The 22,526-nt window shown below is 39.7% G+C and overlaps 1 protein-coding gene across 1 annotated transcript in view; it reads right to left on the bottom strand.

Moving 5' to 3' along the window:
- The window catches only part of LOC122794819 (alpha-2-macroglobulin-like protein 1), a 989,874-nt gene that overhangs the window by 345,589 nt on the left and 621,759 nt on the right, over positions 1-22,526 (bottom strand). The window contains exon 16 of the mRNA XM_044063423.1: positions 10,109-10,246. Coding sequence (XP_043919358.1) covers positions 10,109-10,246 — 138 coding nt within the window. The remainder of the gene's footprint in view (positions 1-10,108; positions 10,247-22,526) is intronic.

The raw sequence follows: 22,526 nt of genomic DNA on the forward strand, positions 1-22,526 counted from the left end.
GGGTGTCAGATTCATAGGTTGGTACTAGGCTATTGGCCCTAGGGCCTATACAAGCCAAGCCATAACAATTCCCTGGATATTTCTATCCACAATATTTACTTCCCTGGACCCCTGTCTAACAGGGTGACTGACATGATCCCTGGGGTGAATTTCCTATCTCCCATCCAATTGTCAAGGTTCCTTTTGAAGAGGGCCAAGGAGGCACTCTGCGTGACATGTGTGAGCAGTCGATTCCAGAGTATGGGGAGTATCTGGGTCAAGAACCTATCCCTCCAGCATGTTTTGTTCATTGTAATGACAAGGTTTAGATCCCTGGAGTGTGTGGCTCTAAGGGATTGGGATTTCATTAAGTGGAGCATGTCCAACAGCTCAGGGTTTGACATGGCCATGTATGTTAAGCAGAGATCGCCTCTGAGTAGACAATATGCCACAGAGTATAGCTAGAGTTTTTTTTAGAGGTTCAGTATAGGGCATCTGCTTTAGGCCTGTGATTCTTTTAGTGAGGTATTTCTGTGGCCTTTCCAACTGTTGCAGATGTCTTGTGAGGTACATACCAAATGAGGCATTGTAGTCTATAATGGGTCTAATGAGGGATGAGTACAGTGGGACAATGACCTCTGTTTTTCTGGATGAAAAGTCCTTAGTGATGAGGTGTGCCACATAGAAGGATTTCCTGAATGTTGTGGCGATGTGGTTATCGAAGGTGAGACCACTGTCCACCTGTGCCCCTAAGTCTCTCATCACACTTTTGGTGTTTAGTGCACTGCCACCTATGTGGTAATTCATGGGTACATGTTTTTTTCCCAAAGGGGATAACTATACATTTCTTGGCATTAAGCTTGTGCCCATGGCTCTGGCACCAAGCATCTGTTTCTGTAAGACCCTTTCGTAGAATATCCACATAATTTGGGGATTCAATAATGGTTCCCAGTTTGCAGTCATCTGTGAACTTTGTTAGCCAGAGTTCCTTAGTGTTGGCCTGTACTTCAGAGAAGTAGATGCCAAACAAGAGCGGTCCCAGGACTGGACCCTGAGGTACTCCACTTGTCACTTGTCTGGCACTGGATTTGGAGTAGGCTACTTTTACAGTCTGGGTTCTGTCAGTAAGCCAGTTGGCAACCCATCGAGTGACATAGGGATTTATGCCCAGCTTAGTAAGTTTATCTATAATTCCAGAGTGGGGGATGGTGTCGAAGGCCTTGGCAAGGTCGAGATAGGCTGTGTGGAATGCCTTACCCTCATCCACAGCTCTGGAGACTGATTCAAAGAAGTCAATCAGGTTCAGGAGATAAGATCGGCCCTTCCAGAAACCCAGACTACATGGGGTCCAGTGTTTGAGGATTGCCAATGTCTTTGTTTATAAGTTCCATGATAATACGTTCCATGCCCTTGCAGATCAGGCTCATCAGACTGATAGGATAGTAGTTCCCGGGATCCAAGGTGGCTCCCCCCTTGTGGAATGGGATAACTGTAGCTGTGTGCCATTCAGTGGGCACAAAGCCTGAGGTGAGGCTATGATTAAACATGACACTTAGATGAGGTGCCAGTTCATTTTGTAGTTCATGTAGTACACAGCCAGGGATGTCATCTGGTCCCATGGATGCTGTATTCTTTACTTTGAAGAGTGCGGTTTCTACCTGTGTGGCCATGATTACCAGAATTTGGCAATCTTTTGGTATTGAGATGGGCTTTTTAGGGGGTGAGGGGGGGTGAAGTTGGCACTAAATCAATCTGCCAGGATATTGGCAATGTCCTTGGAATCAGTGTATTTAATGCCATTCTGTTGTAGCTCAGAGCATATCTGAGCATTGCCATTTAGATTCTTGACATAACTATAGAATGCCTTGTGGTTGTCTTTGGAATCTTTGGCAATTTTATTTTCGTAACTAGCTTTGTACGATTTTATGAGGGATCTCAGCTTCTTACTGAGGCTGATAAGGGAGATTTTTGCATCCTGGAATTTTCCTCTTTTCTGCAACAGTTTCTTTCTTCTGTTGTATAGTTTGTTTATGGCAGGGGACCACCAGATTGGCTTACTTTTTTTTGGAGGAGAGCATCTTGGTTCTATTTGGGATGGCATGATTCATGCACAAGTGAATGTGCTCATACAGTGCCTTAGTGTAGGATTCAGCAGTCTAAACTTTCAGCTCCTGTCTGCATGGGTGTCATGAAGTTTGTCACTTCTGACTTGAGTAGCATGAAGTTGGTTTGGAGAAGTTATTTACGGAGGTTTCCTTACTGGGGGTGGGATGTGGATGTCAAGGGTGATTGGTTTATGGTCAGACCTGACCAATGAGGGGTGACCACTGGTGTGGAGCATCTATCTCCCATGTTGGTAATGACCAGGTCTAGGATATTGGAGCCCCTGGTGGGACAATGGCTTAGCTGATCCAGGGCATTGGAATTTATGAACTCCAAGAACTGTTGGGAAAAGGTGCTGGTACCCAAGTAGTTTTCCCAGTTAATGGCAGGGTAGTTGAAATCACCCAGTATTAGGGTGTTTGGTTGTATCTTAATATTTTCCAGCATGTTTAGAAAGGAGTAGTGAGAATCTTGGGGCATGGTGGGGGTTCTGTACCAAGCTACAATTTGGATTCTAGTATGTTTAGAAAGGTGTAGTAAGAATCTTGGGGCATGGTGGGGGATCTGTAACAAGCTACAATTTGGATTGCAGTCTTACCTAGTGTTAGTTTCACCTGGAGAATTTCAGATGCATAGTGTTAGGCAACTAGCCTGGAGGTGTGAATATCCTTGGTGAATATGGACACTCCTCCACCTTTAGTGTTTCGGTCTTGGTTTGATGGCTGAAACGTGTGGTAAGAGTTGTAGCCTGGTATTGCAGGGGTGGTCTTTGGAGCCTTGAACCAGGTCTCAGTTACTGCACAGATATCAATGTTCTCCAATTTTAGGGCTGCCTCGAGAGAGTGCATTTTAAGGTTTAGACTTCTAGCATTGAGTAACATTACCTTTAGATTTTGCATGCTTGCATCTGTTACAGTGGTGTTTTTTTCCTTTGAACCTTGCCTAAAAAAGGCACTATAGGGATGGCAAGAGCTTTAGCCAGTAACCTGAATCCCAGGGGTGACAGGTGCAGACCATTTCTGGCAACGCATTGTGGTTTGTTGATCATGTCGTCCCAGGCAGACAGATACTGGATCCCCTTTGAATGACACCAGAAGCTTAGCCAATTGTTGAAGTCAATCATTTTGTCCTTATACTGTGGTATCATTCTGGGTGAAGGCAATATGCTACTCAGGGCTAGGGTCATACCTGCCTGGGCCACATGATCTAAGAGCTCTTCCATGTCTCTTTTCATGTAGTCCAGGGAGGTATGTCTCAAGTCATTCACTCCAACATGGACAATGACAGAGCTGTATTTGTACTTGTTGTGGAGCGACTTGAGTGCATGCATTATATGGCAGATCCTGGCACCCGACAGGCAGCTGACTGTATTTTTCTCCTTGTTCAGTCTGGTGAGTGGGACATCAGTGTCCCTGACTATAGAGTCACCTATGACTAAAGTATCGGGTACATTGTCTTGCCTTAGGGGCTGTTGCTGGGTGGCACACTGATGTTGTGAGCTATGTGTCACTTTGGTTGTGATGGGTGTTTGTTTGCATTTCAGCTTCAGAGGTCCTTGGTGCTTGGGCAGGTTAATGTTAAGGGCCACTGCATATGTGGGTTTAGTGTTGCTATGTGTGGGTGTTGATGGTGTGGGTTTGGAAGGGCTATGTGTTGCTTGAGGTGTAGTGCAGGTGTTAACCTTCTTCTCTTGACTGTCTAGCACTACTTTTGAAGGGCTGGCAGACCTTTGAGGGTACAAGCCCTTAGCACTTTGCCTGAGGACATGAGAATTTGGTTGGCAGACCAAGAGTGCAACTCTGCAAATGAGCTGGGGAAAAAGGGGGATGTCTACTTAGCAAGTAGGGCATCACTGCACAGGAAGATGATGGCCAATGCTACACATGGATATAAGAGAACCCATAGTGGGCAGCCTATACCACACCAACAGAGTCCGCCAATAACAGGAGAAGCCACTAGTTCAGGTGCATGGCCATAATCAAGGATTAAATGTTTCAAATGTAACCAGTGGGGGATAGGTGTCCATAGAGGCAAGATGGGGAACAAAAGGTGGGGAAACCATCAAGTGGGAATAACAGTATGCCAGCAGTAAGTTGTCTGGAGACAATATAAGAGACACACATTCTCTGACATAACCATTGTGACGCGTGCAGTGGTTAAAGAGGAACAGTACTTGATTGGGCACTCCACTCCAGTTAGAGCTTTAGGAGGGACCCCATTCCAAATGCCTTTGGCCAGGGTTCACCTTGACTGGGAGGGTGGAAAAGGAAGCAAGCAAATTGGTGCATTTGTGGATATCCCTGAAGATGTCTTGATAGGGAATGATTTTGATAATGCAGTACCTTGTGTGCATGTGGTTGCATGCAGTCAGGCTTGGAGACAGCATGTGGGTCTGACAGCCTGGGGGAGTACCAGACAAACCCCACCCAGAACTGGTGAGGTGATTATTTCAGGGAAGGGATCCACTGTGTAGCAGTGAGCCTGAAGGTGAACCAACCACAGCTGCTGGTAGGTACTGATGTTCCCTTAGACAGAGAGATTGCAAGGGCAGAGGTGGGTGTTAGTATCCAGGCTGACAGTGAGGCAGCATTGTCAGAGGATACTACAGTTCCTGTGGAAGGGGAGCTGTAAAGGGTCACAAAGGTAGTGTTGAAACAGGCTCAGCTCTCAGAATCTACACTAACAGGCTTCAGGGAGGTAGCTAGGAAGGCCCCTGATTCTCAAGGAAAATGGGAGTATCTATACCACCACAAATTGTTACTGCATAGAGACTTGACCCCCAAGAGAGGTCTAGAGGGTAAAATAATACAGCAATTGGTAGTGCCTAGAGCCTACTATCTGGCACTTCTAGCCATAGCCCATAACATTCCTTTTGCAGGCTATATGGGCATAACGTTTACCAAGAGATGTATTATGCAGAACTTTTTTTGGCCTGGGATTGCAATGGATGTAACAGGAAACTGCAAGACCTGTTAGCAGTGCCAAAAGGTAGGCAAGGCAGAAGACAAAGTCAAAGCTCCTTTGATGCCTTTGCTTGTGATTGAGGAGCCATTTCAGACGGTAGTTGTGGATATTGTGGGGCCGCTAAGTGCCCCATGTTCCACAGGGAAGAAGTATGTCCTAGTGGTAGTAGATTATGCTACTAGATACCCCGAGGCTGTGGCTCTGATCTCCATCAGGCAGAGAAGGTGGCAAATGCTATGTTAGAGATTTTCATCAGGGTAGCTGTTCTGAGAGAAATACTGACCGACAGAGGTGCCAGTTTCATCTCAGACCTCCTAGCATGTCTGTGGAAGTGTTGTGGGTTGAAGTACTTAAAGACAACTCCCTACTGTACCCAGACTAAGAGTCTTGTGAAAAGGTTAAATTCTACATTAAAGACCATGATAGGGACATTTGCAGACCAGTTTAAGAGAGAGTAGGACAAATATTTGCCCCATTTGCTGTTTGCATACAGAGAGGTACCCCAGGAATCCATCATTTTTTTACCCTTTGAGTTGCTATGGGCATAGGGTGAGGGGGGGTATTTAGATTTGATTCTTGATGAGTGGGAGAGTGAGTGTGAATCCCACAAGGAGTCTATTGTGGTATATGTCCTAAACCTCAGGACAGGGCTTATGGAGCTCATGGGCTTGGCCCAGGAGAACCTGGCAGGATCCCAACAGCAGAAAAAGGTCTGGTATGACATTATTGCTCAAGCCAGAGAGTATGCTGTGGGGCAGCAGGTTATGGTTCTCATTCCTATCAGACACAGTAAGCTGCAGGCAGCTTGTCAGGTACCTTTCAAAGTGGTAAGAAAGATCAGTGATGTTAATTACATGGTAGGACTGCTAGACAGGAGGCAGAGGCACAACTGTACCATGTTAACATAATGAAACCTTGGCATGATAGGGAAGCCCTTGTGCTGAGTATTTGCAGTAGATGGCATAAGTTGAGGGGGGGGGGTCTAGCTAAACAGGAAAATGCCAGGTTACTGTGGTGGTGCCTAGGTTTGCAGAAATAGGATATGACAGTGCAACACCATAGTAGGGTCAACAATGCTAAGGCAGATGGGATCTTAAGACAGGGTGTGGGATAATGTACCCCAGATAGGCCCATTCCTCTCAAGCAACATTTCTCAAGGATGCTTGGAAAAACTAGCTTGACTCTTTAAAGGGAGAGAGGTGTGAGAGGTACTGCCAGCTATGCCATGAGAGGTAGGGCAGTGGATGTGTAACATATGCCAACACAGCTAGCTGGAATTTTGTAAAGAATTATATGTCATTTGTATATCAAACTGATTTGTACAGATGCTTGTGTTTAAAAATGTATTTGTAAAGTTGCTTGTGTTAAAAATATATCAACAGTGTGGCTGCTGAACATAAAAGAAATATACATGCATTATTGTAGCTGTTTAAATGTATATGTTTTAAAAGAGGGTACTAAAAGAGAAGAGTTTAATCTGAAATTTAAAAATAGATGAAATTAAATTAGGCCATAAAGATTGTAACTTACACTTCTGTTGCAGCCAGCGACACAATGTCTGTAAAAAGTAAGGTTTATTAGCGCATGTAAAAACAGTGTAAATGTTTTATGGTTTTATGACTTCCAGAAGTTGCAGTAGATCTGAGCAAAGCTATATTTGTGTGTATAGTAATGCATAGATGCTAAAATCCTATCAGCTTCTAGTGATGGTGATAGTGTGAGAAACAGAATCAGATGACCCGATGTGATGTCATTCTGTAAGCTATCCCAAAAATAATATTTAGATATTATATTTAGAAGTCTCTCCGTCAGACTAAGCACTCTGTTTTTGAAACCTGACAGAAGGAAGACCACTCACCCACTTCATCTTGCCTTGTGCTAGTAAGTGACCAGGGAATAGCAGTCTTTAGATTAATCTGGAAGATATAGTGAGATTAGTTAAGTACTGTCTTTTGTATCTGTGTGACTCTATTCATCTGGGTTATTTTAATATTTCTTGTGACTGAAACTCTGGTGTTTACTGTAAATAGATATTTAGTATTTTCATTTTTATTTTTTATTATTTATTATTAAATATATTTAAACTTTTCAATGTGCCTGGTCCTTTTAGAAAATATTTAAGTTTTGAGAATATTGGCATATATTTATTAGGTGATAACTTTGGCCACTCTGGAAAGCCTTGCTGTATGGTCAACATTACTATTAGTATTAATATTAATTGTACACAGTATAATTGGTACCTTTGTAAGAGCCTTAGAGCAGCTGGCTTTGGAGTGTCTAGTGGCAGAAACTACCTTATAGTCTGGGCAGAAGGGGGCACAGCAAGTGAATCTGTGCCAGCCTTATCCAGTTTTGTGTGTGTGTGTGTGTGTGTGTGCGTGTGTGTGTGTGTGTGTGTGTGTGTGTGTGTGTGTGTGTGTGTGTGTGTGTGTGTGTGTGTGTGTGTGTGTGAAAAATCAAATCCTAAAGAGTGTGTGTGTCAACTGCTGGGAGCAGGGACATGAAACACTGGTTTCACAGAGGAGGTTCTGGAGGACTTGGCTTGGACACTCACTTGAGGACTCCACCCTGTGGCTGTGCTAACGGGGATCCGTACTGGGGTGCTGGAGGGAAACAAATATAAAGAAATCCAGACCCTGGGTTTCCTGTGTGCTCTTAAGGGAAACTGAGCTTGATGCAGAGGGCTGCATCTGGAAATACTGTGTGTACCTGTTGTTCTCTCAGTGAACTCTCCACACAGGTGCCAGTAGTGAGGATTCAGTCTCCTTGATTGCAGGCCCAGAGAAGGGATGTCTCAAGGCTTACAAGAGTTGTTATAAAGCATTTATAGCTGACCTTGGTTGGGAGGGTGGCCTAATGGTTAAGGTGTTTGCCTTACAAACACAAGGTGCAGAGTTTGAGCCTCACAAGGGATAATTGGCTAAGCTTAAAATGGCTCACAAGAGCAGTTAGCTTAGTATGAATCTATGAATCTATGAATAAGTCCCCCAACTACATCAAGCCACATAATAGATAGAGGCCCTGTCTTCAGCAGGAATAGCTTACTTGGCACTATTTCTGAATAAGACAGTATAGTTTCTACTTCATTTGAGTTACTGAGTCATTTCCCTCTTGCCATTAGACATAACCATTTTTTACAAAAGTGATTGCACCAAGGGTAGACGATAGCTTACTTCAGCAACACTTCATAATAAAAACCTGATTTTGCCCATATTGGGATGAATATGTAGCAACTAGCACAAATGGTAAAAATTGCCAGTGTTATCTCTTCTTTTGGATTTCCCAAGACCTTTGACATATTAGAATGTATGATATACTGTGAAGATTTAGAATTACACAAGACTTTAAAAAAACAGTATCATTTGTAGAAAATAATGCACTGGCCCATTCAGTCAAAAAGGAAAAGACCAAGCTGCCATCTCTATTCACTTTCATTTATACTGGCAATAGGGGTCCCTATCAGTTCAGCAAAAAGTCCATCCAGCAAATGGCATTTTCAGTGCACTTACATCAGTTCGTTGAACTGCTCATACTGAGATCACAGTACAGTGAGGATCGGGAAATTTGCCCTTTCCCCACAGTAGTGCAATCTTGGAGTTAGTATATATAATTAGCAAGGAGTGGGGGGAATGTGTTGAAGTGATGGTTCAATGTAGTGATATAGACCCTGGCAGTAGAGGTGCTTGGCATTCACCTTTGAAAGAAATTCTCACATACTGGAATACATATTTCCTGACATGAGTATTTGTGAAAAACTTAGTTTGTAGATGACATTAGTGTGATATCTCACACAATGAAGAACGTATGCACAATTCAGAAGACTCTGTACGATATTGCCATGATATTAGGAATAGAAATAAATACATTTGTAAGTACAGCCATTCGGTCTGCTAAAAACCTGTGTGAATATCATGTTCCTCAAGTATCAGAATTATTCAAGGATAAATTGAGCACATTGCAAAATCATCCCGCATCTCCCTGAGTTGTAATTGCAGTAAAATGCATTTCAAAGAGAGATAAATGCTACATCTCACATGAACATAATAAGAGATTTAATATATACTAACTATCCCTGATGAAGTTGTAATGCATTAAAATAATTTTATACATTTAAATAATGAATATTGGTGCTTTTTTGTCATACATACTGCTCTCAAATAATATTATATTTTGCTGTTTCTTAAAAACAAAAGTTTTACATTAAAATATCTTTTAAAATGTTTTACATGTTAAATGTGCAACAATTTTGGAGCAGTGACTCATGAATATTCCTAGACATGTGCCTTCTTCATTCACTGCAACACACGTTGCTTGGAAGGAACTCGTTCTTTGGCCTTTAAACAGCTGCTGCATACCAGGTCTCTCTTGGTGCCAGCCTGGTCAGTAGACTGGGCTAACGTTCTCTACAATCTGAGGGAAGCAGTGTTGCCCACATATGCCCATCCTTCCCTGTGCAGATATTTTACCTTTTATGGCCTAAATGAGCTTGAGACATATGAAATGCAATCTGGTTTCCATGTTCTGTGCAGTAGGATTAGCACAATATCACAGTAGAATTGATTAGGACTAATTACTTGTTTTAGTGTACAGTTCTACCTATTAGTTTTAAGCTTTATATACCTTTGAGTTCAACAAACCACTGTTGAGCACATAGTTGTTGTGCAGCTATTTTTTCTTATTAGTCTTTTCAGAATCTTTTTGTGTATGTTCAGTACATAGTGATTATGATGCTTGGACATATGTTTACTGGATAACTCATTAAATAACTGTTTACAATGCCTATGAGGAAAAGTATTGATATTACTTGTGAGTGAAGACAGCTCCCATCATGTGACTTTTGCTTATAGCCAACCAATGTGTTTCACAGAACCTGTTTAATGAATTTATGGCTAAAAAAGTACTTAAAACCTTTTTTACAGAATAGGTAGCAAAGCTCTTTCCCAAATGCTGGATTTGTGTACTGCTCTGTGTGTTGATGCTTTTATATTCCCTGGTACAGAAACATATATTACTTGCACATTTGTTTTTATTACTCATACCAAGTTCATAGAATGCCACTCACCTTGAAAACATTGAATGTATCCAAGTAATTTTCATAGAAGTAGTAGTAATAAATCTCTTCACTGCAAGGATTTGTATTGTATTCATTGACCTGATAAGGGTATCCATTCAGATTTTGTACTGGGAGAATTCTGTACACCTGGAGAAAACATGCCAATGTGTAATAATATAACTAATTTAAAAATATCATCACAGAAGTAACATACCCAAAAACAGTTGGTCAATTTTATCCTCTATCTGCTTAGTTTCTGATATAATAATCTTTGTTTTGTTTAGTTTGTCCAAGTCTTATACATTCTCTCAAGAAACAATAGCTATATGGACAATGAATGTGTCCTTTTGAGCTTTCCAAATACTCAAATGCTCACAGAGAGTCTACCATTGTATAATTTCAACAGGACAAACTAATGTGAAATATTTTCAGATGTTAATGTACTTGCCATTGGGTGATACTCTTTAAAGCTATTATGTAGAAAACTACTGACTTGTGAATAAAAAAAGTTATATGAGCCAGTATCAAACTGCAGGACTTACTGAAGTTAATTCTTCTAATATCATGGATTATTTAATTGTAGGAAGTTAGGAATCTAAAACAGACTGACAGTGTGAAAGCAAACAGATCATGACTACAGCAATATTCCAGTCTCAGGGTCATCTTGGCTATTGCACAGAACCAGTGCAATTAAATTCTTCATGACTATGCTAATTCATTGTTAGGATTTGGAAGCTTGCCGAGAGACTATTATAAACAAAAATATCTTGTTACGGTAGTGAAATATGCCCACTTGAAAATACCATGGCACTAGATCATGAAATGAGGTGAATGGTAACCTTAAGCACAATAAGAAACAATTATACAATAGAATGGGTGAATAGTATACATAGATTCATAAAAATATTTCAAGCATGGGCATTAATGCCCTGCTAGCTTGCCAATATACAAAAACACTTGTTCCCATAATAAGTGTCCAGGCTATTCTTAAAAATATCTAAACTAGTACTTGCTTTAAAATAATTTGGTAGCCTGTTTCATGCATCAGCTGCTCTTATAGAGAACCAGTTAGTACACTTCTCATTCCTATAGAATCTTCTACATATGGTGTCTGATGACTATCTACTACTTTTTGATAACCCCAAACATTTTTAGAGGTAGTTGTCCCTAAATGCCCTATATACCTGAATAAGATCTCCTCTGAGATATCTATGAGACACTGTACAAGTTCAAATATTTTAGTCTTTCATAATAACTTAAATGTTCACATCCATTGATGCTCTTGGTATATTTCCCCTGTAATCTTTCCAGTTTACTCATGCTTGTTTTCTTATAGGGTTTCCATATTCTTATTCCATACTCAAGTTTTGGTCTAATGTAACTGACAAACATTGACTTCATCATTTTTGATTTCCTAGACCTTATAAATCTTTTTATACAATGTATAGTTCTATAAATATCATTAACCAATTGGTTGATATAATTAGAAAAACTCATAGCTGGAGGTACCCATATACCCAGGATCTTAAATGCGTCTACAGCTTCAATTACTGTGTGCTGTATTAAATATTCACCTTTCAATTTATGTCTCCCAAATCTCATATGTTTAGTTTTTGATGTATGTATCAGCATATTATTCTCTTGTGCCAAAATGGTCAATTTAGTTAAGTTCTTTTGCAGACATGCCTTATCTGTAACACATGTAATCAGTTTGCTCAATTTCAAGTTGTCTGCATATAGACTGTAGAACATCTTGGATGAAAAAGCTAGGTCTGAAAGATACAGTTGTGAAGAAATTGGACACTGTCATCTGTGCTAGCATGTCTGGCTGAAGTTTTGTACATAATTTCAGATCAGCCTTTGCTGCGGTAGATCCGCGGTGGTGGTGCTGCAGTAGTGTTGTTGCCTCACAGTAAGATGCTGTCCGGTTCGATTCTCAGCTAGACCGGCTTCTGCATGGAGACATGCATGAATGGGCGTACCTTCATTGAAGGTTGAGCATCAGGGCTGGTAACTCGGTACGTAAAAATCAACTACCAATCATTAGCAGACCGAAGTTCTGCTGTGGCGATCCCTAACCAAAAAAAAAAAAAAGCCAAAAGACATCACATTATATGCCAGCATAACTAGCTATGATATTGTAGATAAGTTCTTGTATGTTAATTAATACTCTGTTTGTACAGGATGTTTTAAAGAGTTGAGCATTATTCTGTTGCATGTCTAACTGCACATGTTTGCAAAGGTGATTCTAACTGCAGACTGTTTCTGAGTCAGCTGATCTACAGATGATGTCATCAGAATGTTTCCAGTTGCTCTGTGTTTACTGTCAGAGACTGAAACACAGGAAGGAACTTTAATAAACAGCTGTTTGTTGATTTTCAAATAGTGAAATGAAAATAAAAACTACAACAGTTAAAGGAGTTAACCTAGTCTATAAAAGAGCCTGCTGAAGACAGTCATAGTCAGTTATAATAGTTGTTCAGTTGTGAGCAGTTGAGTTCAGTTCACAGTTCACAATTGTACTCAGCAGTGAATGCCCAAAAGACTCACCAAGAATTGTAACCCTACCTTTGCTCTGTTGTGATATTTAGTTTAGATCAGGGACAATGTTCTTCAGTTAGATATGAAATTATAGCTAGATTAGTCAGAATTTTTCTAAATGTTGGAATTCTGTCCTTCAGAATTAATTTAATTTTCCTGGTAACTGAATTCTATTTGTTTATTGAAATTACTGTTTTATATTTTTAAAAATGTTGCTCATTATTAAATATTTTTGTTATCTTACATTGTGGCTGATCAATTAGTGTGTTCTTTAGTGATTTGAGAGTGCTTATACCTGCTTTGATAATTACTGAGCCACTCCAAAAGCCTGGCTACTTTAGGTCATTTGTTACCATTTGTTTTAATAATCGGACACTCCTTTGAAAGGGCATGTAGACACTCTGGTTGGTGGCACCATTTTCCAATATCATTTGGGGGAAGGGACACAGCTGGAAATCTGTATCAGGCTTTCCCAGAAGTGTTTGGATGTGTGAGATTTAATTTATTTAAGTTTGAGTGTAACAGAGATCTTAAACTGGGACATATTGCTCTGGACTGTATAATGAGTTACATTAGGGGTGGATAGAAGTGTAGAGTCCAGCCCAAAGTTATAGAATGTGTTCTTGTTGTGCTCTTAGGGAAAATTGTGAAATATTACTCCTGTTTAAATGACAATCTCACATTGGAGTCAGTAGTGAGGATTGAAGCTCCTTAGTTACTGACCCAGGATAGTAGGGGAAGTCATGTTATTGGTGACAGTTCAGTAGGATATTAAATTGATGACACATTTTTGGTGGCAGCTTAATGGGATTTTAATTGGACTTTAGCAGCCTGTGGGTAATTGTCATTAAGGTGTGCACTCTCAACAGCAACACAGTAAACATACAGAATTTCAGTCTATACCAGTTTTATTTATTTTTAATTAGTCAGGGACAGCAGGCAAAGATGTCAGCAGAAGACTATAGTAAGTTGACAAAGAAGCAGATGGCAAAGGAGTGTGAAGCCAGAGAGCTGGTGTATGCCAACCTGACTAAGGAAGCAATGATTTCAGCTTTAGTTGCAGCTTCAGCTCAGACAAGATGTTCAGAGGATATCCAGTTTGGAGACAGGACAGTGCACTTTTTATTCAGAGGACCTCAGAATCCATCCGGAGTCAGAGAGACTGCACCTGGGAGCCAAACAACTAGAGACTGAAGAAAGAATGTGCCTGGAAGGCAAATGACTGGAGACTGAAGAGAGATTGTGCCTGGAGGTCAAATGACTGGAGGCTGTAGAAAGGGAGAAGAAGTGTCAATATGAACCGGAGGACAAATTACTGGATTCTGAGGAGAAACAGCATCAATATGAAATGGAAACAGCAGACAGACTGAAACTTTTAGAAGATGAGGAAAAGGAGAGACAGCACTGGCATGACGTGGAGCTTCCTACCCTTTGAGAGGGTCATAGGGGTAATGAGGAAGGGAATAACAGTACCACAGAAGCTGTAAAGGTCAGTAAATGTCTTTCCTCAGTACAGGAATGGGGATGACTTTGATAGTTTTATTCATATTTTTGAGAGAGTATATAGACAGTATGATGGTGAGTGTGAGCTCTGGGTTTGGCTCCTGACTCCCTTACTCCATGACAAAGCTGTTCTGACCATGTCAAAACTGTCTAATTTAGATTGTTTAAATAATGATAAAGTAAAAAAACTGTCTTGTTATTGTTTTAAACTAACATCTGAAGCTTATAGAAAAAAGATTCAGGAACATAGACGCAAGGCAGATGAAAGCGTAAGCGATTATATTGCTGATTTAAGCACTTACTTTCACAGATGGATGAGCGGGTGTCAGGTCACCACCTCTGAGGGACTAGCAGACCTTTTGGTGAGGAAAAAAGCCCTCAGTACTTTGCCTGATGACATGTGAATCTGGTTAGCAGACTGAGAGTGCAACTCTGTGGAGGAGTTGGGGAGAAAAGAGGATCTGTACTTAGCAAGCAGAGCATCAATGCATAAGAAAGGGATACCCAGTGCTGCACATGGACATAAGGGAACTCATGGGGGGCTGTCTAAACCACTCTAACAGAGTAGACCAGTAACAGGGGAAACTACTAGTCCAAGTACATGGTTAAGGATTAGATGTTTCAAATGTAACCAGAAGGGTCACATAGCAGCCAAATGTCCACCTAGCCAAGATGAGAAAAAAAAAAAGGTGAGGGAGCTAGCAATTGGTTTGACAAACTGCCAGTGATAAGTTGTTTGGAAACAACAGGGGTGCCAAACTATCATCAAAATATATATCATGTCTTAGCAGATGGTAAACAGGTCACTGCTAAGAGAGACACAGCTTCTGATATAACCATTGTGAGGTTTGCAGTGGTTACAGAACAGCAGTACCTACTTGGACAGTCCACTCCAGTCAGAGTTTGGGAAGGACCTTATTCCAAATATCTTTGACTAGGGTTCATCTTGACTGGGAGGGTGGTGGAAGAAGCAAGCAGGTACGTGTGTTTGAGGATATTCCTGCAGATGTCCTGATAGGGAATGACTTTGATGATGCAGCACCTTGTGTGCATGCAGTGACACACAGTCAGGCTTGGAGACAGGCATGTAGGTCCAGTAGCCTGGGGGAGACCCAGACAGATCTCATACCTGAAGTTGGGACTGGTGTGGTGGCTGTTTCAGAGAATGAGCTATCCTCTAGCAGTAATTCTGAAAGGGACCCACAGCTGCTGAGAGGTACTGATGTTCCCTTGGACATGGTGACTGCAAGGATGGAGGTGAGTGATAGTACCCAGACTAACAGTGAGGTACAGCTGTTGGAAGTTACTAAGCTTCCAGTGGAAGAGGAGCTGGGGAGAGTTGAGACAGGCTCAGCTTACGGACCCTAATTTACAAAGCTTGAGGGAAGGTGAGAGTGAATCTCACAAGGAGTCTGTTGTGGCATATGTCCTTAACTTCAGGACTAGACTTAAGGAGCTCATGGGTTTAGCCCAAGAGAACAGAGCATTAGCCCATCAGCAGAAGAAGGTTTGGTATGACAGAAATGCTTGAACCCAAGAGTATGCTGAGGGACAGAAGGATATGGTAATTGTTCATGTTAGGCATAACAAGTTACAAGCAACTTGGGAGGGACCCTTTGAAGTTGTAAGGAAAGTCAGTGACGTGAACTACATGGCAAGTTTGGTAGGTAGGAGACAGGGGCACAAACTGTACCATGTTAATATGATGAAACCTTATCATGATAGGGAGGCTGTAGTACTGAATATTCACAGTGGATGGCAGGAGAAGTCCAAAGGGGATATGGTAACCAATCTTCTTGGTGAGGCTAGGACTGGCACCTCTGTGGAACAGATAGCCATATCACAGCAGTTAACTTCTAATCAAGTCTAGGAGATAAGAGCAGTATTGAAGGAATTTGACGACATGTTCACAGGGGAACCTGGGTGTACTGACTTGGTGCAGCACCATGTGGACACAGTACCTCAAAAACCTATCAGGCAGGTTCTTTATAGAGACTGAGAGAGTTAAACAGACTCCAAAAGAAGATGAGGGAAATGCTAGAACTGGGGGGTAATTCAGGAATCCAATAGTCCCTGGGCTTCCCCAGTAGTGCTGGTACCAAAGAAGGATGGTAGTGCTAAATTCCATATAGACTATAGGAAATTAAACAGTTGCACAGACTCAGATGCATACCTCATGCCGAAAACAGATGAAGCCTTGGGACAGATGGGTGGGGCTAGATATCAAACCACTATTGATTTGGCCAAGGGATACGGGCACTGCTAGAGAGATAGGTCAACTTTTGTAACATCTTTTGGATTGTATGAATTTACAAGGATGCCCTTTGGAATGAAAAATGCCCTAGCAATTTTCCAGACAATGGTAGATTGTATCTTAGTAGGAGCAGGAGATTATGGTCTAGTATACTTGGATGATACTGATAATGACAGCCACACCTGGCAAGTGCACCTTCAACATGTTAGAAAGATCTTGGGTAGATTAAAAAGGGCAGGATTTACCATTAAACCCAGTAAGTGTCAGGTGGGTATGGCAGAGGTCACTTACTTAGGACATAAAGTGGAGAGTGGTAAGATTAGGCCTGAACTTGTCAAAGTGGAAGATATTCAAGCATGGCCAGTTCCTGTTTCTAAAATGCAAGTGACAGCATTTCTAGAGGCAGTGGGGTACTTTAGGAAATTTGTGCCCAGTTATAGTACAATATCTGCACCCCTTACTGTCCTAACTAGGAAAAATAAACCAGATAAGATTGTTTGGACCACAGATTTTGAGCACGCATTCCAAAAACTTAAAAGAGATTTTGGAAAGAACCCCCTGTATTAGCTAGCCCAGATTATAGGAAAGAATTTGTTGTGCAAGAAGAGGCTTCAAATTATGGGGTGGGGGCTGTACTTAGCCAAGTTTCCTCAAAAGGAGAAGAGTACCCAGTAGTATATCTTAGCTGTAGACTTCAACTTAAGGAAGAATGTTATGCAGCTGTACAGAAAGAATGTCTAGCCATAGTACTGGCATTGCAGAAGCTGCATCCCTATCTTTTTCGAAGAAAATTCACTGCAATCATAAATCATAACACTTTAACATGGCTAAAATAGAATCAGTGAGCAAAATACCAAGTTAATGAGGTGGAGTCTAGGGTTGTAAGCATATGACATGACAATACAACACCATGGTGGGGTTAACAATGCCAGTGCAGATAGATTGTTCAGGAGAGGAGTCGGTTGATATATTCCCAAACAGGTCCATTTTTCTCAAGTCTCATTTTTCAAGGGTCACTTGAAAATCATGCTTGAGTCATGGGGGAATGTGAATAAATTAGGCACTGTAATCTCTACTAGCATGTTTCACTGATGTTTTGTAAATAATTTCAGATTAGCCTGTGTATTATATGCCAGCATGACTAGCTATGATATTGTAAATAAGTTCTTGTATGTTAATTAATACTCTGTTTGTACAGGATGTTTTAAAGAGATGAACAGTGTTTTGTTACATGTCCGAACATGTTTGTGAAGGTGATTCTAACTGCAGACTGTTTCAGAGTCAGCTGATCTACAGATGATGCCATCATAATTTTTCCAGTTGCTCTGTGTTCACTATCAGAGACTGAAATACAGGAAGGAATGCTAATAAAGAGCTGTTAGTTGATTTTCAAATAGTGAAATGAAAATAAGAACTAGAACGGTTAAGACAGTTAACCTATTCTATAAAATAGCCTGCTGAATACAGTTGTAGTCAGTTATAGTAGTTGTAAGTAATTGAGTTCAGTTCATAGTTCACAGCTGTACTGAGCAGTGGATATGGAAAGGACTCACCAAGAACTGTAACACTGCCTTTGCTCTGTTGTGATATTTAGTTTAGATCAAGGACGGTGTTCTTCAGTTAGATATGAAATTATAGCTAGATTAGTCAGAATTTTTCTAAATGTTGGACTTCTATCCTTCAGAATTAATTTCATTTTCCTGGTGATTGAATTGTTTGTTTATTAAAATTACTGTTTTATATTTTCAATCATTTTGCTCATTATTAAATATTTTATTATCTTACATTGTGGCTGATCAATTAGTGTATTCTTTAGTGATTTGAGAGTGCTTATACTTGCTTTGAAAATTCCTGGGCTACTCTGAAATCCAGGCTGTTTTATGTCATTTGCTACCATTTGTTTTAATACATAATTTTTATAATTGAACACTCTTTGAAAGGGCATGTAGACACTCTGGTTGGTGGCAGCATTTTACCATATCATTTGGAGGAAGGGACACAGCTGGAAATGTGTGTCAGGCTTTCCCAGAAGTGTTTGGATGTGTAAGATTCAATGTATTTAAGTTTGAGTGTATCAGAGGTCTTAAACTGGGACACATCACTCTGGAGTGTATAATAATGAGATACATTAGGGGTGGACAAAAGTATATAGTCCAGTCCCAGGCTAGAGAGTGTGTTCCTGTTGTGCTCTTATGGGCAATTGTGAAATGTTACTCCTGTTTAAGTGACAGTCTTACATTGGAGTCAGTAGTGAGGACTGAAGCTCCTTAGTTTCTGACCCAGGATAGTAGAGGACAGCACATTATTGGTGGCAGTTCAGTGGGATATTAACCAGACATCACAGTGATCTTAACAAGTAAGGGCTTAGGTCAAAGCCCTGTGGGACACCCTGACTGTAATCAAGAATTTCACTGTCCAGTTGCTGTATGATACTTGCCATGTCTTATTTGTAAGCCATGCAGCTATCCATGTTATCAAGTGTACATCAATACCTAGTTGTTCTAATTTACTGATCAGTGGTTTGTGTATGACCCTGTCAAATCCTGAAGTTAAATCTATATAAATTACATCACAGCACAATTTCTAATTCATAGCTATTATTATATTGTTATACAACATCGTGTCACATGTGGTAATAGATCTATTTTCAAAATATGCATGCTGATATAAGGTTTCATTTCTCAGCCTATCCAGTTCTGACCATGACTTATCTAATATTACCTTCTCCATTATTTTTCCACAACATGAAAATAGACTTAAGGGTCTATATGACTCTGGGTTTGTCCTACTCCCATTTCCCTTAAAGACAGATTTAATAAGTGCATGTCTCCAATCTTGAGGAATCTCCCCATATTTATATGACCAAGTGAATAATAGATATACGAGAGAATAATAGATATAATGGTACCATAAGTTCTTGCTGAAGTGTTCTTATGTTATTGTTACTAATTCCGTCTCCTCCATATAATCTAATTTGATTCCAGTATCTGAGATTACCCGGAAGCCACTAGGAAAACTTATTACCCCCTCTGTGGAGCCAGACTGTTTTGCATAGCTTTTGTAAATACATCTATAATCAGTTGTGTCTGAGAATAAATTTTAGAATCTGCACATAGTTTATCAATGTGTATGTCTTTACTCCTTCCACATCTTATGTATCTATCAAAAGGTTTCCTATTATGCTTAATATCTTTATATAAATCTTCTTCAAATGTTTCTTGATCATGTCTCACTCTATCCTTAATCTGTTTGTTCAGCTTGCTTATTTCAGTTTTCAAAGTTGTAGTTTGACCTCTCTTCCATTTCTTATATGTTTTGTCTCTCATCTTAATCAGGTATATTTTTCTTATGGAAATATACCCCCTGATGTTGTATGCCTAGATCCTGATGTTAAACTATTTTTGATTTTTTGCACTGAAACAATTTCTCTTTCAAAACTTTTCACATTCCATCTGCAGTTTTTCCAAAGAAACATCACTCCAGTTAGTTTTTTTATAGTGACTGTTTTGCTTCCATATAATCTGTAATTAACCATCTGTGTATTGGTTTAGATTTTAGTTTGGCAGAATTATCTAGCAACAAATTTACCTTTAGAACCACATAATCACTGCATATCAATGGTGGTAAAATGTGACTTGAAATAACATCAATTTCTTTATTAACACAAACACTGTCTAGTATGTTCTGTCCCGTGGAAGTTTTTTTTTTTTTTTTTGTACAGTCAGAAGCAATTGTTGTTCCTGAATATACATTGTTAATAATTTCAGGAATAATATTGTTGAATCAGTATTTTTCCAGTCTGTTTCTGGTAAATTTAAGTTCCCATCTAATATTATTCTTCCCTCCTGTGTTTCATGCAAGAAATATATGGTTATATTTATCAAGCAGGTCAAGATTAGCATTTTCATTGATAAACAAGCTATGAATCACTGGATTAAAGAGAACATTGCCAACTGCTTACAGCTAAGGAAGTAGTTTAGGTTGTGTCAGATTTTGTTTCCACCTTAGATGCAAACCAGAAATTATGACAGGCAACACTAGATTCTGAAAGCTCTAAATTGTTTATATTTAGTGTTTCATTAGGAAAGAGTAGATTTCTTTGACTTTGGTGGCTGTTTCATCTGCATTAAGAAATAGTCCAAGGAGCAGCTGCAGAAGAATTGAAAGGCTTTCAAAGGTGTGGTTAACTAACATATATTGGTGCAAAATCAGACACAAGTAGACCTTAATCTGAGACTGACATAGCTGTTAAACAGATTATCACAACAATTTTTTAAATCAGGTTTCAATATTTTCTGTAATTTTCTTCTGCATTTTACTGTGTTTTACCTGCATTTGACCTGAAAGCCCTTAAATATGACTATAGGTTGCAATGCATTTCAAGTGGATTATTTGCTGTTAAATGACAATCATTGTTGGTGCATTTATTTGTTATATTTTATGTAGAACTTGCAGGAGCATTCTAGTGGCAGGAGGGTAATTGCTGCAATTCTGGGGAAGACAAATACTACCTGGTTACAGCTTTAACTGTTTTTTATTGGTTCATTTATTTTTCTTGTGTATTTAACAATGCAAGAACAGAGGAATTATTGTTGCCTTATTCTAAATTTCATTGAAGCTGTACACCTCTGTACAATTTAAAAAAACAAAGCAAAACAAAAATTGACGTTTAAATTCAATTTTGCATTTAGGAAACAGAGAAGAGCATTTATTGTACCCAGAGTTCCTTTAGCTTTTTTCTGCAGTTTTAGTATATTTTATCTGAATTTGATGCTACAGCTATTAACTGAAGTCATTTTACAGTTTGCACTGTGTTTCAAGTGTTTTCTGTGCTGTGCTGTGCTGTGCCATGCTCTGCCCAGCTATTGAAATAAATTTTGAATGGTCTCTGACATTTTTCTGCACTATTACTGCATTTAGTTCAAATTTGAAGTTACAGCTTTTAAATGAGGTTGTTTTACACTTTTCACTGTATTTTGAGTGGTTCCTGTGCTGCTAAGTGTATTAATCAGTGCTGTAGCATTTACTTGACTTGCTGTGTTTTTAGTCACTAAACATATACGAAACAGCCAGTTTTAGCCAGGTGTATGAGTCAATTAATGCTTGTAGTAGTTAGCCTAATGACAGGAGGTGATTGCTGCAGTTCTCTAGAAGATCAATAAGTTACCAGAGGGAGTTTACAGAAGAAAGAGCAGAGATAATACAAGTGGGGTATTGGAGTAAGAATTTTTAGTCAGGTTGGGAGCAGAACCAATTGCAAGATTTGGTAAGATATTATTTTAGAGAATGTCTGGAGGCTGCAAGGTTAGGGTACTGGTAAGTTATTCCATGCTTTGGCTACTGAATAGGGATTGAGGCTATGACTTGCTGTTCTATTAGGTTTGTGTGTAGCAAGAAATTGTTTATTCTCTGATCTATGGGGTCATTTGGGTTAGTAGCTGTGGAGTATGAAACTAAGAGATGCCCAGTTTGTGAGATTACGTATGATTTTCTGGGCAGTTAAGAATAGTAAGTAGCTAAGATGTTGTCAAAGTTGTAACCATTAGAAAGTTTGAAGAGTGGCACAGTGATGACCATGATAGGCTGCATTTGCAGCAAATTTTGTAATTTTGTTATAGCATGATTAAAGTTTTTATTTTAGGGAGATGTTGAGGTTTGTAAGAATAGCAGTATCATATAGGAGTGAGGGTAGCAAGTAGGTGATGGCAAGAGTGTATTTTGTGACTGTGTTTAGTAATAGTGTGTGTCTATAGAGCATATCAAGTTTCTGATGATTTTTTTTTTCATTCTGGATGTAAAGATCAAATTTAAGATTTTCATCTATTGTTACTCCTAACAGTTTGCTATCGGAGACAACTTTAATTTTGTTTTTATTCTGAGAAATAATCTTGAACTTTTTTTTTCTCATTTTTCAACAATGAGTGTTTTGACTAAAGAGGAGATGTTTAGTTTTCTTAGGCTGACAAGGAGATGTCACGATGCTTTGCCAGAGATGCCTGCACCTTTTGCCCCTGGTATTCCGGATACTGACTAAAGCTCTTGACGCCCCTATAGTGCCTTTTTTAGGCAAGGTTCAAATGACAAATTCACCACCATAACAGGACTAGGTAAGCAAAAACTGAGGGTAAT

The sequence above is a fragment of the Protopterus annectens genome, chromosome 2.part1 (genome assembly GCF_019279795.1).
Source record: "Protopterus annectens isolate FY-2018-M chromosome 2.part1, PAN1.0, whole genome shotgun sequence".
In the NCBI taxonomy this organism is placed as follows: Eukaryota; Metazoa; Chordata; order Ceratodontiformes; family Protopteridae; genus Protopterus; species Protopterus annectens.